A 20,030-nucleotide genomic window follows, 5' to 3' on the forward strand; every position below is an offset into this window, starting at 1 on the left:
GTTCTAGGGGAAACTATTTACAGCCGTAAACACGATCACGAATAAAGCAACAACGCATTTTTGGCTTCAGAGACTCAATTAGATCAAAAGGGAAGCAGTTTTCAAAATGGACTCTCCTTGAAGACGCTCTTGGTGTTGAAAGAGGCACGTAATGTTTTAGCAGCTATGCTGAATGACACGTAGGCGCTTACACTTTTTACTCTGTAGCATACCTGGAATTTTCCAACACCAGACTTGACCTTCCCTTCACCGATGTACGGATAGTTCGCGTAGAAAATGCCAGCCGTAAATGAAGACCACATGCCACTTAAAAAATCCCCAGGTATAAATCATCTTACAAAAATCCAACTATTCAGAGGCATAGATGCTACCGTAGGGACCCTCGCGCGTTGGAAGCGCTCGTGTAGAGTCAACTTTTAAAAAAATTCACATTTCTGATCCAGGTATCAGTCCAGAAAACAGATACAATGGATGGAGCGGGCAGTTTACAAGCCCAAGGACAGAGTGGACTAGTTCCTTAAAGCCCAGGAGATTGCTCTATTCCACACAAAACGATACCTAGGTATGTCATGAAACCCACGAGCAAAGTATACTTTTTAGAGACGGAGACTTTCTCTCAGATAGTTATTGTACTCTATAATATTAACAGTTAGTGGCAGAATATATCTCCCGCGGAGAAGTATGTACTGATATGCCAAAATAAATTATAGTATATAACGTCATAGCTGGGTACTTGGTCTGCTTTATCCTCTTCCTGATAATTGAAAGGAGGTTCAAGTGCAGTTGTTGGAATAAACGGGGCCTTTTCGGGCCCTTTTGGTCATGGTCTTGGCTTTTTCAAGGGCTCGGGGTGATGAGAGCCCTAGCAGGGGTTTTCAGGAGTTCTCAGGGGCTTCAAAAAGGTCAACGTACAATAAGAAGGGGTCAAATTCGCAGGGCCTTCGAGGGCCACCTTCTTCATCATCATCATCAACCTACAAAAATCATCAACATCATACAAAGCCTCATATTCTGCTACCTAATTTGCTTCAACATTTTCTAACAGTAATTGCAGCGTTCCCGCCATTCATCATCTTTCTGAAAATTAAAGGGAGGTTCAAGTGTCTCTGTGCCAAGTACTTCTTCCAGATCGTCACTTAGAGACTGGAACACTTGGGTCACACTGTCTCTTGGATCGCCGGCCAAAACACCCGCGCGTAATACCACCTTGGAAGCCTCCAACAACTGCTTGACTGCCCTTGCCTTTTTTATAAATATCGTTTCTTGTGGAAATTTGTCTGGCGCCTGGAGAAAATCTGGAATCTGGTAATCGGAAACATGAAAAACAAGACTCATTCGTTGAGATTTGGGTAGCGACCTCTAGCAGCCTCATTGGAAAAATGACAAATATCCCCCCAGGTTCGACTTGTAGGTCTCACCAACACCAACAACCTTTGAATGGATTGAGGAACAATGTCTGTGAGACAGGTATGGGGGTCATTTTCGGCTCCAACATGTGACTGAGTTCGCCAGTGGTGGCAAAATGACTGCTCATCAATATGTAGCTCCTCTAGAACAGGAAAAGTCGCCAGATTAGGGGGCGCGTACCAAGCGTTTGTGGTCATCTGTGCCGCGGGGATGCCATCATCATATTCATCATCAGAATCGTCGTCAGAGTCATCATCAAAATAATAGTCAGAATCATCATCAGGATGGTAGATGAAGTCATGTGGATCCAGGTAGTTAATGTTGAGGTATTTCAAAGATTTCTTTTGCGTCTCTAGCATATTCACCAGATCGCCAGGTGACACGAGCCTCTTGATTTCCGGGAAGCATCGACATGCCCGTAGCTGCATCGTGAATCTTTCCAACCCAGCACAATGCTCAATAAGTGGCTTCAAAAAGAGCTGCCGATCCTCCTCGTCAAAGAAAACCGAGTTTAAAAAGCGGATGTTTCGGAGGCGCGTGGGCAACGGCTGCCGTAGCAACTTTACCGCATCTATATTCGTAATGGGCTGTTCGTGCCGACCCATGCCGTACAGCTCGAGGGTATGCAGTTTCGGTGCCATCTCAAGAAGAAAACGACAGTCAATTCTTCTATCTTGGGGCAGAAATCTTTCGGTAAAGTGCAGCAAGCCGAAGGATCGCCCTGTATAAGCACTGAGCGTACTCGGGGAAGATGTGGTCGTCAATGTCTTGACGACAATGTCTTCTATTGGCGAGATATCCAAAGAGGGTACGTAGCCAGACCCCTCTAAGCCATAATTTACTTATTTTAACCACCAATAAAAGAAATACTTGTATGTGCAGGTCGAAGTTGGTTCCACTGCTGGGATCATATGGAACCAGGAAGGGTGTCCCCTGACGAAGAGATACGAACATAAGTAGGCGGTTAGCGGTTTGCATTAGGGATGAATCCGGCGTTATCGGAATCCTTTCTAAGTCGTAATAAATCGCCTTTACATGTTTTGCCAGTTCTGGGTTCTTGAAAAATAATCTGATGAGGAATTCCAACCGGCCTTCGAGAGATGGCTGATGCCACATAAGTGGTACAGCAATTGCCCGCAAAGACTTGCACACGAGAGAACAGTTATACAGGGCCAGCGTGGTTTCCGGGCATTTCGGTTCTTGGGTGCAATGAAAGCACAACTCGGATAAGATTTGAATCTGGACCTCGGTCGGCAGACGTAAAAAGACCTGGAATCCAGTTAACAAATGTGACGTGGACGGACGTCCTATGGTCAAATACACACAATTCGTTTGTCGGTAGCAATACCCGAACTTCCATCCATCTTCAAATCTACGCCTATCCTGCAACTGTGACGAAGATGGTGTTCGCTATGATGAACTTTATCTGATATCTATCGATTGGCTTAATTATTCACAACGCGTAGTCTGCACTTCCACGTTAGGCCTTGAGTGAGTAAACAAAGCAAGAAGGAATTACTTGCCTCCAAAACATCGGAGACCTTCCAGAGCATCGACAGGGAGACTTGCTTTACTATTTTTGAAAAAAAAAAAAAAAAAAAAAAAAAAAAAAAAAAAAAAAAAAAGGAAAGGCAGGATGACTAGTGTTGTGGGAAAAAACGAACACATGGGTATGGGTGCATGCTCGAGAGTCGAGTTGTAATTTCCTCCTTCACTTGGTCTAGTAGCCTGGCAGCTACGGTGATTGTGGGGTAACATGACATTCAAAGCTCTTCCCATCCTTTTCACAGCAAGGCAAAGATGCCGGCTGCAACGGCCGCAAGCCAACCAAGTGACATCAAAGTGAGCCGAAAGTGAGTTCACCATAACCCACAGACACCGCCAAACGGGCACAGGCGACGACAACAAACAGCGTCTCTTCCTAGCACAAACTTGAGATAACGCCATAGAGGTCTAGAACGGCGGCTTATTTCGATGTTTATATTTACATTTAGGGGGAGCTAAGGCAAATTTAAAACACCTTTAATATAAAATAATAAAAGAATATTATTCTTTATTATTAAAAGTATTTTATTTTATTATTAAGTTAATGAAAAAAAAGCTAGATATAAGACAATAATATTATATTTTAATACACGGTATAAAAAAATATTATATAATATATAATAAACGTATTATAATATATTAAATATATTAGCTGAAAAAATAAATATTATAATCTAGCCTTACTATAACAGGAAAAAATAGAGTTATAATATTTTTATTATTTCACATTACTCTATTACCTGCTTCCCTCAAGCCTATGCAGCTCTTCATACCTGGGCATCTCCCACCCATCCTGCTCACGGTGGTCCATCACGCGGTTCTGGAAAAACGTGTGCACATTGAACCTATACATCAGTCCGAGAACCAAACGAATCACGCGCACCGCCGCCTTGGATTTCGGATAGAGCCACTTGATGGCCTGCACGTTCAAAGCCTGCACCTTGTCAATCCCCGGCCTCAGAACAGCATCATACGCCGCAAACGCAGCCTTCACATGCCTCCCGTTCCGACCAATCTCCCCGGCCAGTATATACGCGCCCACCAAGGCCAAGGAGGTGCCCATTCCCGTCAGCGCAGAGGGGCAGAAGCCTGCGTCACCGAGGAGCACGACCCGGCCCTTGGAATATGTCTTGGGACATACTTGAATGAGTTCGTGGGCATAAGGTTGTCGGGCGTGGTATCCATGGCGTCAAGCAGACGAGGCACTTGGTCCCATGCGAGGTCCTTGAACGCGTCGGCAAAGACCTTCTTCTGGGCGGACACGTCCTTCTTGAGGGCTTCCTGAATGTCGGACACGTGCGACATTGTCATGAGGTACACCTGGCCTACGTCTGGCTCGTGCCACCTCGTGAAGGCCAGTCGCTGCTCGGGGTCCAAGTAGCCCGTTGCCACACTCTCATCTTGGTCTTCGCGGCACGGCATAGTAGCATGTGAAGCAGCCCAGGTGTCGCAGGAACTGGTCACCGCCACCCTGATCCTTGTGCAGGGCTCGTCTGACGCGCGATCCTTGGCCGTCTGCGCCGACCAACATGTCTTCACTGCCGTTCGACAGCTTGACCTTGACCACGTCTCCCGTGTCGTGGAACTCGTCTACCGACAGACCAAATCGATATGTGGCGCTGTCTTTGGTCTTTTGGTACAGAATTCTACATAGGTCGCCGCGCATGATTTCATATTCACTCGTGAACCCTTGTAACTTGCTGCCGGGTTCGTTTCGGGGAAAGAAGATGACCGGCTTGCCCATGTCGTTGACAATCTTGACTCCGCCCTCGTCGACTACTTGTTTGCGGACGTCGTCGAAGATCCCCATGTGCTTGATGACGTCGATGCCTTGTCGACGAATGTCAATCTGTTGGCCGCCGACGCGGAGGGTGTCCCATCGCTCGTGGATGGTGCAAGCGTAGCCGAGGCGATGCAGCCAGAATGCAAGCGCTGGGCCGGCAATGCCAGCTCCCACGATGAGAGCTGTAAGGGGTTTATCAGGCATTTGTGATCAAGGACTTCCAGAATCAGCACAAGAGACTTTGCAGAGATACCATGTAAGTGGCAAATCCCAGTTGATCAGATAAGTATGTCGCAGCAATGTGGACAATCTTAAATAGCTGATTTCCCGAGAGGAACAATGTCCGGAATGTGCAGCCCATCGCTCATTCAAAAACCCCGAGAGCGCGAATAGAGCGAATACAGCTTCAAATGGCCGTGCCTCCACCAATGTGCAGGTTGGTGTGCCTGAGCCGTCTTTCGAGATATCCGGTAAGCCAATAAGATGGTCCAGTTATCGCCATATCATTCATCTTCCTTGTACGCGGTCAACATGTTACACTGTACGTTAGGCAGATTGAGATACACTCGGTGACTCACACTCATCAGGTGAGCCAACGGCATTTTCGACTCCTCGAGGGTAAAAAGCCGGGCCCAAGCCATCGATTAGTACAGCCCTCTTCGGCTCCCTTTGCCATGTTGGATGCGAACAAAGCAGGCCTGGCCGCTCCATGGGTTGGCTGTAGATAGGTGACCGCTTCCATCAAGACTCCAGGAGCAGTCAGGGCACCCCAAAACGGCCAGAATAATTGCGACTAGTTCCTAGATAGTTGACGTGCGGCCTCAGTTGTCTGTTTGGACGGCACGCCGGCATCGTGTGCGGTCCGAAAGACCGAGTTGCCTCAGGCTTGGCTGACGTGCATGATTCTGACCGTACTCTGGATGCATGTGAAGAAAGGAGTCGGCGAAAAACGTATTCCGAGCGGTAGCCGCCATATATGATGATATATCTCAATGCTCATGACAGCCGTGCAGTCGCATCACATTTTCGAAGGACACTCGAAGTCCACTCCTATGGCTTGCATGAGTGAAAAACGTGCGGGGACCAAAACACCAGACGCGACTCCCACATCAAACTCGTTCCCATTGACAGCCTTGCCTGGGAGACCACAACGCCACGAGAAGCGTGAAAAAGATGAAGCGGATGGCTGTGCCCAGGCGGGGCTTGCAACGCTGGTCTGATCGTCAGGCAACAGTTCAGCTCTCATGTAAGATTGACAGATTTCTCTCTAATATGTCCATGTTTCGTTTGACACCTATGAACGCTGAACTCGCCCTGTCTGGTGGTCAAAGCAGACGTTGCCGCGAATATACGCAATCTGAATAAACCAGCTCCTCCCCGGCGTCATCATGCCAGCCGACGCTCCGCCAATAATCCCATACATCCACCTCTTGTGCATGGAGGAGCGATGTAGCGAAGCGTTCACAAAGGCCGCCAAGTCGTATCAACTGCCTGCATCGGTCCAATTCGAGCTTCACGGCGCCGCTCTCCAGTTCGTCCCAGATACGGCCGAGTTCGACCTGGTCGTGTCTCCGGCAAACTCGTACGGACGCTTAGACGGCGGGTTCGACGATGCCATTTCCCGCGCATTCTCCCCGCGAGGCGACTATCTCGCCCTCACCAACGTCGCTCAAGCAACGCTATACGATGAGTGGTGTGGCTTCGCGCCGCCCGGGAGCTGCACCTTGGTCCGCATTTCGGACGAGTTTCTACCCAGATCCAAGAACGTCTGGGGCACGAGGTATATCGCTCTGTGCCCAACCATGAGAATGCCGCAGGAAGTAGAGTGGGACAGGGAAGTTGTATACGAGAGTATCTGGAGCCTCTTGGTGACCATCGACAAGCACAATCGGGCGGTGGATCAAGGAAAGGGGAGTCCGGGGGATAGAATCTCCAGGATCCTGATGACGCCGCTGGCAACTGGGATGGGGCGAGTGAGCCCTGAGAGATGGGCGCATCAGATGTTGTTGGCCATGAAGCACTTTGTTGATGCGAAGCGGCATCCGGACAAATGGAGCAAGCTGAAGACTGTCGAGACTTTTGAGTATGCCAATGAAGTCGCTGATACTTGGACCATGTGATGTAGATAAGCAGTAAGAGGAACCAGGTAAAATGTATGGAAAGCCGTTATTGAACCATGTCGTTCCAAGCCCTCGCTGAGCCCTTGTCACACCGATACAACACGATGTCTTCATACAACGAGTAGACTAGGGTCTTGCTATCACAGACCATTCTGATCCGCTACACGCATCGAGTTCGGAATACTAATGAAAGGATTAGGGGACAGAACAACAAGTATACTACTATAAAAATTCTTTAAATGATCTCAGTTAAATTCTGTTCTATTGTTGTTCATTTGAGATTTAATTTCAACAATTACTTTAATAGAATCTGATTCTATATGATTTTTAGCTTTAAAATAGGACAAGACTTTTCTTTAATCTTTATAATTTAAATACTTGCTAGAAAATAAAGGATATTTTTCAAGGTATTTAATTAATATATAATTGCTATTTAGATTAGTAGTTCTAACTCTATATTTAGGTTTAGGTTTATTGATTCTAATTTCTTTTATAGTAGATAACAAAAAATCTGCTATTAAACTCAAATATTCAAAATTATTTTCATTATTTTAATCAATTTGTCTTTGAGATAATTCAAATTTACATTCTATTTTAGGATATTTAGTACCTAGAGTAGTTCTTACTGAAAAATGTCTATCTGCATCTATAAACCCTTCTAATTAGCAATTAGAGTTTATATTACTTGTATCTTTATTTTTTTTCTCTATATTCAAATTAAATCTTGAATTTAATCAGTCGATTAATCTATATAAAGCATAAATCTTAGGAGTTCTCATATAACCGTTTATAATGTGAACTACTAAAATTATTCCTTCGGATTTATTGATTGATAATATATAAGCACTAGAACCTTTTTTTTTAGAAATAGACCTATAACCTAATTTAGATTATATTATTAAAGCTAAAGGAAAATCTCTAGAATTAAATACTATTTGTATTAAAGGGTAATACAAAATACCTTTAGCTAATCTTTTTGTTTTTAGTACTATAATTGTACTATCTCCTTTAATTAAACCTATTAAGTATAAAGCAAATCTAAAATCAAATTCTTTAGTTTTATTAAAAGATAATAAAGAAAAAAATTTACGATTTATATTTAAAGAATGTTTATAGTATACAAATTTTAGCGTATAGTCTCTAAAGATACTTAATAAATTTAAATTTACTAAGCATCCTGCTAATAAAGATATAATTAATACATATATCTCTTTCCAGCAATTGGCCAAATTTAAAGCTAGCAGTATTTTACTAGCTAATACAGGTAATAATAATAATAATAATATAGCTATAATAACTACAGCTCACCCAAATAATGCTAATTTATGCAATTTTATACCAGGTGTTCTCATGTTAGCTATAGTAGTTATAAAGTTTATAGCACCTAATAAACTACTTACCCCTAATAGGTGTAATGCGAATATAGCTAAGTTAACACTAGGTCTACTGTGACTTTATAATCTAGATAAAGGAGGATAGATTGTTTATCCTATTAATTATTAGGTATTAAACTTATTCATTTATTTATTATATATCCTAATTACATTAAATATAAAAATTTTTTAATGAATCTCAATTAAACTGAGTTCTTTTAGTATTTATGCTATTTTTTATGGATAATAATTCAAATGTTCCTTTTTAAGTTATAAACTTTTTAGTAATTTTCATGTGGTATACCTTAGATCAATCTAAAAAGTCTTAATATTTAGAGCTAAATAGCGGATAAGTATTTAAATAGTTTATTAAAATATCACAAGAACTTTTTTTATAAGTTCTAACTACGTAAGCTTCTTTTATATAATCTTATTTAATTCTTTTTATTTTATTTACTGTTTTAACTTCAAGAAATTCTTGAATTTTCTGCATAAATTCCAAATTAGAATTATTTTTTTCAAGATTAATATTATATACTTGTTTTTGAGATATAGTTATATAACATCTAACTCTATTAGCTAAACCCTTAGCATTTAAGTCAAAACCACAGTGAAAACTACCGTTAGCTTTAATAAACCCAGCTAATCAAGAATTGTTTCCTAAACAAGTAGAATTTAAACCTAATTTAGTTAATTAGGTTTTATTTTTAGCATTTAATCAATCAATTAATCTATGTAAAGCTTCTATCTTAGGTGTTCTCATATTACCATTAAGTAGTATAGTAATCTTTTAAATAAAATCCATGTTTTAAAATAAAAGATCTATATAATATGAATTCTTAGGATACGCTAAGGTTCTACCATTAATTACCTCTTATATTTTAATAGCTAAAGGTATATCCTTTTTAATAAAAGTGATTTATACTATAGGATATAACAATTTACCTTTTAAGTTTCTAATTGTTTTAGGTACAATTATAGAACTATCTCCTTCTATTAAGCCTACTAAGTAACTATCTAATTCTTTATTAAAGTAGTTTTTATTTAAAGGATTAAAGGAAGATTTTAGTATTTTATTTGATTCTCTTACCTATAATATAAAATACGGTTAATACTAGTCGTATATTTACATACACGTTTAGACTATATCTTCACCGTTATTATAACGAGTGTACCACGTATAGTCTCTAAAGAACCTTAAAAAGGTTTCCTACTAATTATCCTTTATAAGAGTTTCTAGTAATATAGTGGTATGCTAAGTAGTTATTACTAACTACAAGGGCACAGGTAAGTACCAGCTCTACCTTCTATACATGCAGAGAATATTAATAACATTAAACTAAAAGGTAGTAATTAGAAACTTATATTATTTAATCTAGGGAATCGTAACCCTTTAAGTAGTTTCCTACCCGGCCGGACTATATCTTCATCACTAGTTAAATTGAACTAATAAGCTTCGCGTGTAGTCTCTAAGGATCCTACTAAGATATTTAAAATATCTATTGGTTTCCTACACATTATTCCCATATATATATAATTATTACGATTAATTCGGTTAAAAAATAACCTTAAGATAATTGTTATCTAATTAAGTGTATATATATCTGTTAAATTAAGAAATTAATCTTATAATTCAAGAGATTCTATGTATATAGCGAAGTGATAATATAAAAATTTACATTTTTACACGGCATTCCCTATTACGTTGAAAAATTTACAGTAATTATTTTAAATAATCTCAATTAAACTCTATTCTTTTTAAGTTCATTTTATTTCTAATAATATTAATTTCTTTTATCCCCTCTTTAGTATAGTGTTTATTATTTAATATTAATTCTGCAGCTTTTTTTTAATTCAAATAATTTAAATGTTTAGAAGAATATAAAGGAAAATTATCAAAATAATTTATTATTATTAATAAAGATACCTTATTAGTAGCTGCTAGAATATAATATTCATTTCCAGTTGAAATTTGCTTTCTAGTGTTTAAATTACAACCTAAAAACTTAGCTATTGCTATTAAGATTTCTAAATAATTATCCCCTATTATAGGGTTATACTTTCTTTATTCTAGTCTTAATTTACATGAAATTTTTCTCTTATTTTTTATTGTATGTTATACAGAAAAACTTCCATTTATATCTATAAATCCCGCGAATCAACTATCTTTATTCAAATTATCTTCTTTAATAGATAATTTTTTATATTTCCACTATGGTTTTTGTTAATTCAATTTATTAGTTTATGTAATTAATGTATTTTAGGTGTTCTTAATTCACCATTAATATAATCAATAATAATTTTTAATCCTTTTACCGAAGATATAGTAAGAACACAAGCATTATTTTTAGGTTTATATATAATAAAACTATAACCTATTATATTTAATAATTTTAAAGCTAATTTTTCATTTTTAAGCTTAAAAGTTATACAAAATCTAGGATTATGTTTTTTTTTAAAGATTCATTTAGCATTCAAACATGCCTATCCCCTTCGAATAAACTAGCTAAATATGATTTAAATTTATTATTTTCTTAATCTATTTTCATTATCTTTTTTTATTATAAAAAACATTCACATAGTCATTTATATTATTACTTAATTCTAATGAAAAATAAAAAATTCCAAGTATACATATAAATAGTATTATTATAGCTAATATTAAATAAATTAAATTCACACTTTTATTTAAATTAATTAATTTATTTATAGAACTTTTAATCTTATTACTAGTATTTAGGAATAAATTATCTAGAAAATTTAATTTAGGTTGATCTGTAAAAAAATATCTAAAAGTAATTTAAATTATTATTATAACAATTAATATTAAAGATATTTTACTAAGTGTATTTATATATTATAATAATATTTCTAAAGGACTATTAGAATCTATACTTGACCCTATAAGCTTTTTAATTTCAACATTTTTTAATAAATCGCTGCTTGTATTTAAATTAGATAGATTTTCAGGATTATTGGTAGGTTGTTTTAATCTTACTGCTACATGTGTTTAAGCATTTATAGCACTACCACCTACATGTAAAACTGCACCTACTAATCCTCCTGCTATAATAATACTAGCTTTTTGTATAGGAGGTAAAGAAGTTTTTGCTATACCTTTAGTAATACTTACGGCTAAAGCTCCTACTATAGCTGTAAATCCTACATTTGAACCTAAACTTAATATTCTTTCTGCTACTTTAGCGGCGGCTTATTTATCTAAAACTACTTTACCTTTTAATATTATATTCGTTTAATTCTTTAAATCTTCAGGGTTTATATTTAATTTAGGTAATACTAAAGAATTTTAATAAAATCAATAAAATAAATAAAAAATAAATATACTAAATAATACAATTTATAAATATTATGTATTTTTATTTTTTAAAAACTTAAATCCATCTAGTATAAATAAAGTTAATAAATAAAAAAACGCTATTAATAAACTTTCTTGTAAAAAATAGAATAAACTATATTTATATATAATAATAATTGATATAAATAAGATTATGCCTAATAATATATAACTTCATATATTTCTATTTTTAGGTTTTTTTGATGAATTTCTTTTGCCCTTTATTTTCTTTACTGTAAATTTTTCAACGGGTGATTCTTGTTTTGCTATATTAGAACCACCTACTATTAATAGCATTAAGAAATTTCTAAATCCTCCGATTAATGCAGGTATACGTTTTCTCATAGACTTTCGAATATAAACGGACTATATCTTTATCTTTAAATATAAAATAATATTTACTAAGATATTTCACGTGTAGTCTCTAAGGATTCTACTTAATAACAAAATTATCTTTGGTTTCCTGCTAATTACCTAATCCTTTAACATGTCACTATATTCCACTACTAACTTTTAGCTTGCGGTACTAGTTTTAAAGGCTCTAAGGGGATTCTAGCATATAATAAAAAGAAAGTAAGATATTTCTACCTTACCCGGCTATACCTAATCTATTTAATCTTTATATGTAAATTTTCATTTTCCTCTGTAATAACCAGATTTTTTACCTTTTAAGTATTATCTAATAGTTTTACAATCACCTTTTAAATGATTAGCTAAACTTATTAAAGATAAAAATAATAAATTCTTACTAGAATCATCTTTAAATTCAGCTAAGATACTAATAGATACCGGATATTTAACTGAATAAATATTACGTTTTTCAATTATTAATTCCTTTATTTTATCTAAAGTTAATAAATTTATACCTTTAAACTCTTCTATTTAATTTAAAGATAAAAAGAAAGTATCTAAATATACTACACCTTTATTTAAACAATTGTTTAAAGTTTTATAATGAATGTTAATTGAATTATACATATGTTGTTTTAATTTAAATATATATAACAAAGTAAAATCTTCTGCATTATAAATATACACAGGAATACCTCTTTGTTTACGCAATCTATCTCTTATTTCTTAATATATAGGCTTATAATAACCTGAGCTTTTTGCTATTAAATCTACATTTAAACTCGGTTTTAAAATATTAATAAAATGTTATTCTAAACATATAACTTCTTCTAAACTTGAATTTTCATTTATTATATAAATAGATAAATTTGTATCTTAAAATCCATGTTTATTAAAATAATGTAATACTCTACGTGCTTTAGTATTAAGAATAGAAAGCATAAAGTAAGAGCTTATTCTGTTATATAAATTAATAGAATAACCTACATATACATGATTATTACTTTCTCAAATATATACTCCCTTTTAGTTTTTAAATACTTTTAAAATAAGATCTCTATTCTTAAAAGGATTTTCTATATATACTTTAGTATATTTAGGTATTTTATTTTTATCATTATTTTTATTAGGTCTATTGTTATTACTATCTGTAACAGTAATAAAATTATTCTGGTTATTACGTAATGTGAAATTAGTTATACAAAAATTAAGATTAAATAGCCTTTATTTGTTGACTATAAAGAATATCATTAATAATGCGTGAGCCGTAATAATACTATTATATAATTGGTTATTTAATATAAATTGTACTCCTAGTCCACTTAATTCCCATCTTATTAATACTAACATAGCAGTACCTAATAATCCTAAGAATAAAGTAAATATTAAGTATAAAGTTCCTATATCTTTAGCGTTAGTTGAATTAAATTATCTTTCTATACCTATTGATATTTCAGATCTTAAATTTAGGTTTGTGGTACCTTCTAATTTTAAAATTACGAAGTAATAGAGTATAGTTTCTTTAAAAATAGTTATTAATGTTATTAATAACTAAGTGAACAAATATATTCTATTTTAAATTTTTAGTATAAATTTACATTAAATAAAATTATTTTGAAAAGCTAAAACTGCCTTTATTTAACAATAAATATATATTATACTCCGTTTTAATACTTTAAATTAAATAGTAAATAAAATTGACATTATATATGAATATATTCTATATTAAAAATATAGTAAATTATTTAATGTAATAAGTATTAATAAAAATTTTATAGTTAAGTTCTAATTGTATTGTATTTTATTTTTAATACCAAGATTATAGAGGAATTAAACCTCGAACTAATGATTTGCAATTATAGTGTAAATTCGTTTACAGCATAATCTTTTTATATAAATCTTAAGAAAAGATTATATAAAATTATCTATATCACTAATAGATCTATTATCTTGATTTATTATTTGTTTAATATAAATCCATTAAAGTGTTTTCTATAACACTAATAACAGGTACTAAGATAAAGAAGTGGGCAAAATATAATGCTGTACTTATTTGTTTAAATTCTATAAATGGACTTTCAACGTGTTTTACACCTAATTGTTGTAATATTAAGAAGTTAGCTAAGAATACATAGAATAAGATTTTACTTAAAGGTCTAAATTATAAACCTTTAGTTCTACCTAAATCTATAAATGGTAAAGCTAATATAGCAACTAATAAAGTAAATATAGCTACAACACCTAATAATTTGTTAGGTATAGATCTTAATATAGCATAGAATGGTAATAAATATCATTTAGGTACTATAGTAGCTGGTGTTTATATAGGATTAGCTATAATATAATTTTCGCTATCTCCTAATACATTAGGCATAAAGAATACGAATATACTTAATATAAAGAAGAAAATAAATATTATTATTAAATCTTTAAATAAGAAATATAGTGCGAAAGGTACTCTATCGTAGTATCCTAGTACTTCTAATGGATTACTTGCTCTAGCTATTTCGTGTACAGCTATTAAATGTATTAAAGCTAATGCAGCTAATACGAAAGGTAAAATAAAGTGTAATGCGAAGAATCTGTTTAATGTAGCATTATTAACAGAAAAACCTTCTTATATAACATATAATAATAGTATAAATTTTAAATTATACTTTATATCTTCTTAGATATATTTAGACTATATCTTAAATTTCTATAATAAAATTCAGGGGTTATCGTGTTAAGCTTATTATTGGTTCTACTTACTTATTAGTCGTTGAACGTCCTTAATTATTTTTAATAAACCCAATTAAGTTTCGCTACAAATAATTTAATAATACGGAGGTATATTATTAAATGTTCTTGTAATTTTCCCCTTTTGCCTCTAAAAAATAAGGATTCTTATTTTTAAGGAGCCCATATTATAGTATAGGGTAACGTAATTTATTATAACGTGTATTACATTTTAGATTATTTAATTATTTTATATATTAAATGTATTTTAATCCTAATAAAGGATGTAAACCTTTAAAAGAAAAGAAATTTATAACTGTTTGTATGTCATTTTTAGAACTAACCTCAAACTAATTATAATTATTTGTTACATCTATTTTTCTAGTAGTTAGAAATATTAGTTTAAAAGCTTCAAATAAATTAGTATGTATTCTTTGTTTTAGTTGAAAACAACCTTCATTATTTTTTTTTTATTAAAAAAAGAATCTTTAGAACAGGTAAACCCTACGATTCAATTTTTAAAGAAAGGTAATAAAGTATAATCATATGAATTTTTAGGCAATTTAGCTGTATCTTTAATATTTTCTTTTAAGGGTATATCCTTAAATATTTTTATATCGTTCGTTAAAATATACATAGCTAAATCAAATTGATTAATTCTAGTTTCAGTTAAAAAGAATATATCATTATAAATTAATAAAGGAAAAAATACTTCTTGTAACTCAGTTCTATTTATTATTAATTTACAAGTAGGACTCTTTAAATCTTTATACCTATTAATAATACCTAATTTTAAATTAGACTGTATATACTCTAAAGTTGAAATATCCTTTAAATGTAAAGAAATAACCAATTTTATAGTTATAAAACCTTTAGATGTTTTAGTTATTTGAATATAACTATCTCTATCTATTAATCCTGTTAAAAAAGCTAGGAAAGATAAAGGAATAGATATATAATCTCTTTTATTTAATATTTTATTAAACTTTTTCAAGGCATTTTTATGTATATTACCTATAGTAGGTAATATTAAAAATAAAATAAATAAACTAAAAATAAAAACTATAATTTTTATTAACTCAATAATATCTTGTCCTATTTATAGTATAGCACTTATTAAATTAGTAATAACTGTAGCTCCTCATAATAACATTTATCTATAAGGTAACACATATAAACTTACTTTTAAATTAAAAGCAGCGATATCTTTATAGTTCGACTATTACATTTATCTATTTACTAGTAGATAAAAAGTACCAACTATATATTAAGCAGCATTTTAGCCACCTACTAGTAACCTAGTCTATCGCGATCCTATGGAAAACCAACGATCTCTTATACTAGTAATTTAGTATACTTTAATCGTTTTCACTAGTATTACTAAAGAAATTATTTCTTTCTTTAATAACCTTATCAGGCCATTCTACTTTAAGTTTTATTTCTTTCTATAAATTACATAAAACTTATTACTCGTAGAACTATAACTATAATATTAATTATTGTATTATTTACTATAATCAACAATTTAACGTCCCTTTAATAATTTACTAGAACTTTTTAATGTTCTTTGTATAGTTTTAGTAGAACAGTTTAAAGCTTCTACTATATCAACTATACTATTAAACTCACTATAAATAGTATTATTTAACTCTTTTACAATAATAGATTTAGAATTCTTTTTCATATTTAAAATCCCTTGTTCTGTATAATTAAACACTTTTCTTTTTAAAGCCGATTCTCTCATAGCTTCTATAGTTTCAGCTGAAAAGGTTTTTACCTTTATTTAAATCTCTTATTTGATTTCTACGTACCTCACTATAATTAGTTTTCATTTTTATTCTAGTTACTTTAGTATGTTTATAACCGAAACTAGAACCTGCTTCTGTTAATATATTATAATTAGGTAAAAGATATTTTATATACAAGTCCTTTAAATTTAATAACTTCTTATTATTTTCTTAATTTACTATTTCTAGAAACAGTTCTAGTATAATAAAAGAAAAGTTATATAAACTATATTTCTTAACTGAATTTTTAACTACTTTACTACCTGTTAAATATATTAAATAACTAGTAAATCTTGAATTAAATTTACTAGTAGAAGCTAATCCTATATAATAACTTAAAGTTTCTTTATTTAATATTATATAAATACCGCTAAGTCCTTTAGTTTCCTTAGCTATATTTTTACGTACTCTATCCTCGTTTAAGTTACTATAAGTAAAAATAGAATAAAGATCTTTAGATTTTAAGAAATTATTTACTCTATTAGATTCACCCCTTAGCCTAGCACTAGCTATCCTAAGGCGAAAGGGAGAAGTAGAAAAGTATCTTTTATTATTTAATATTGTAATTGTTTTAGTATTATAGTTATTTTAGGCTATATTTAAGTAACCTAGGAAACCTGTACCCATTATAAGGATTAAAATTATTGCACCTATTACTCATATTAATGTTCTAGGAGCTCTGTACGATCTATAGTATAATCCTCTACCTATGTGTAAGTACACTAAGAAGAAGAAAGCTAATATAGTATTACTGTGTAAGTAACGAACTAATTAACCATTATTAATGTTCTACAGAATTAAAGGCTTCTACTACACTTAGGTTATAATACATTACTAATATTACACCTGTTATTATTTGTATTCCTAAGCATAATCCTAATAATAAACCAAAATTTCATAAGTAGTTTATGTTACTAGGTTGTAAATAATCTATTAAGTATACGTTAAACAACTTTAAAAAAGGATGACTTTTTAATATTCTTATAGTTTTATTTATAAATTTAATTAGATTTTTAATGTATATATATATTATATTTAAAAACTTATATTTTAAATATAAAAACTTATAACTAAGGTAAGCTATATAAACATTTTATTTAATTATACATTTAAAGATATTTAATAATCTATAATGTATATACTGCATATTATATAAATAATAATTATTTTTATTTTTGTTTTTTTATAAGAAGTTAGATTAAGCTTCTTTACCTACGTAATTACTTATTCCTAATAAAACTGCTACACATATTACTATTATAACATTTACTAAGTCTAAGTATACTAATACGAAACTAAATATAGATAAGTAAAAATAAACACCTATTAATATATAAAGAGCATAATCTGTTATAACTCCTTTACTTAATCCGGATATAGTTTTACTTGTTTTAGTTAATATCACGTTTATTTCATATGAACCTACTCATTCTATACTTCCTTTATCTAATACTTTAGTGGTTTAACCTCCTAAATCTAAGACTATATTAACTATATATTTGTTATAGAATAATTCTACTAAGAAACGTTAGTTAAAGAAACCAAATACATAGTAACCTAATTTAAATAATTTAAAGTTTGTTATAAATTTAGGCATAAATTCAGGATAGATTACAGCTAAAGCTGAAAAACCTACTGTAAAGAAGAATGGTAATAATTTGAAGAATGTAGGCATAGCAAATTCTGTATCTATTAATATTTCATGCATTAGATGTATAAATAAACTATTATCGGTAAAGAATCCTAATCCTAATCCTATAAATATATCTTTAGTTAAGAATCCAAAGTATATAGAGAATATAACTAATATAACTAATAGTAAACTTAAGAAGATATCCCCTTCGTAAGCATTTTTATAATAATTTACAGGACTATTAGGATTAGCTAAGAAAGTTAAGTATAACACTTTTACTGAATATAATGTAGTAAATATTGCACCTATAGTGGTAATAAAGTAAACATTAATACTACTAAAGTGATATTAACCATAAGCAGATTCTAATATAAAATCTTTACTATAGAAACCAGTTATAAAAGGGAAGGCTACTAAACTAAGACTAGCTATTAAAATTACTGTATAAGTTAAAGGTAAGAATGAAATTAATCCACTATATCTTCTTAAATCTTAATTATTAGATACGGCGTGTATAATAGCACCTACACCTAAGAATAATAATCCTTTATAAAAGGCATGATTAATTAAGTGGAATATAGCAATATTATATGAAGATAATCCTATAGCTATAACCATTATACCTAATTGCGAAAGTTTACTATTATAATAATTTATTATAACGTAAAATGGACCATTTCTTTATTAGTTTATATATTTTTCTCATTTATCTTTAAATTTCACTCACTCTTGAAATTTTATAATATCTTTATTCTTTTTAGATAGTCTTACTAAATAAAATTTTTTATAAGATTAATTCTTTTCATTTTTTCTGTTTTTAACGGATATTTTGTAAAATAATTATCTATTAAATTAAATAGTTTAGCTTTTCTGTATATAATATACTTAAAAGCTTCTATTTTAGGACTTAAAATATCAATTCTTCCTTTGTATATGTTTACTAAGGGTTCTAAAATATATTTATTCTTTTGTGATATACCTATAAAGACTTGACCTAATGATTCACTAAAATAAATAGAACCATTACTATCTATTAATCCACTTAATCAACCATTATTAAAAGTAAGATCTTTTGAATATTTTAATTTTATATTAAATTTTACACATAATTTATTCATTTGTAATAAACGTGTAGGATTTCTTATTAATCCATTTATATTATTAATTAATGCTATTAAACCTTTTCTATTTCTTAACTTGTATTTTAATGCATTAGCATTAGATATTTCTTTTACGCTACCCCCATATAAATGTTGTATTAAGAAAAGTACTTTTTTATCTCTAACATCTATAGTTATTTCACAACTATTATATCCATTTTTAGATAATAAAAAATAGCTATCCCCGTCTATTATACCAGCTAACTATTCTTTAGTTGTAATATCATTAAATTTATTAACTAGATTAGTAGACATTTTTCTTTTAAAATAATATCTATTAATAACTTGTGTCTTAAACATAAAATTTAAAGAAGTAATATTATTAGAAGTAATTAAGATATCTTTTTTAAAGATAAGAACCATTAAATTAAATTTTATTAATTCAATAAAAACTAATATTAAACGTATAGCCTCTGAGATTCCTACTAACTTACTAATAATTTGAGACTTTCACCTTTTTGATATAAATACTAATTTTATATGTAATCTTTTAATGATAAATGAATTATAAAATTTCAAATTATAGTGATTAAATAAATAATCACGAGCTTGAGTTATCTGCGAATTAGCTAAATTATAAATAGCTTCTACGTATATAGTTTAATGCCTGAATGTTTCTAAGTGAAAAAAACATTCTCAAGCCAATTAACTTATTATAGAATAAGCAATAATTTTTTTAATATCTTATTGGAATAATCCAATTAAAGAACTAAATACTATAGTAACAGCACCTAATCATAAACATATTAATAAAACTATTGAATTGTATTCTATTAAAGGTAATAAACGTATTAATAA

At 31.3% G+C, this 20,030-nt stretch overlaps 4 protein-coding genes across 4 annotated transcripts; 1 reads left to right on the top strand and 3 right to left on the bottom strand.

The window, feature by feature from the left end:
- Nucleotides 1–1,331: 1,331 nt before the first annotated feature.
- Nucleotides 1,332–2,048, bottom strand: J3458_021326 (uncharacterized protein; the record flags this gene model as incomplete). Its single annotated transcript, XM_066122546.1, has 1 exon — nt 1,332–2,048. One exon carries the CDS (start codon nt 2,046–2,048, stop codon nt 1,332–1,334), a length of 717 nt encoding a protein of 238 aa, XP_065972556.1.
- A 1,640-nt stretch (nt 2,049–3,688) lies between these two features.
- Nucleotides 3,689–4,263, bottom strand: J3458_021327 (uncharacterized protein; the record flags this gene model as incomplete). The annotated part of the gene is made up of 2 exons (XM_066122547.1): nt 3,689–4,081; nt 4,159–4,263. The coding sequence occupies 2 exons, from the start codon at nt 4,261–4,263 to the stop codon at nt 3,689–3,691; spliced, it is 498 nt and encodes a 165-aa protein (XP_065972557.1).
- Nucleotides 4,264–4,348: 85 nt separating this feature from the next.
- On the bottom strand, nt 4,349–5,072 carry J3458_021328 (uncharacterized protein; the record flags this gene model as incomplete). Its single annotated transcript, XM_066122548.1, has 1 exon — nt 4,349–5,072. Exon 1 carries the CDS (start codon nt 4,937–4,939, stop codon nt 4,349–4,351), a length of 591 nt encoding a protein of 196 aa, XP_065972558.1. The 5' UTR covers nt 4,940–5,072.
- A 494-nt stretch (nt 5,073–5,566) lies between these two features.
- Nucleotides 5,567–6,879, top strand: J3458_021329 (uncharacterized protein). Its single transcript, XM_066122549.1, has 2 exons — nt 5,567–5,981; nt 6,070–6,879. The coding sequence occupies exon 2, from the start codon at nt 6,124–6,126 to the stop codon at nt 6,853–6,855; it is 732 nt and encodes a 243-aa protein (XP_065972559.1). The 5' UTR covers nt 5,567–5,981; nt 6,070–6,123; the 3' UTR covers nt 6,856–6,879.
- Nucleotides 6,880–20,030: the final 13,151 nt, after the last annotated feature.

This window comes from Metarhizium acridum, assembly GCF_019434415.1.
Source record: "Metarhizium acridum strain ARSEF 324 chromosome Unknown scaffold_578, whole genome shotgun sequence".
NCBI classification, from domain to species: domain Eukaryota; kingdom Fungi; phylum Ascomycota; class Sordariomycetes; order Hypocreales; family Clavicipitaceae; genus Metarhizium; species Metarhizium acridum.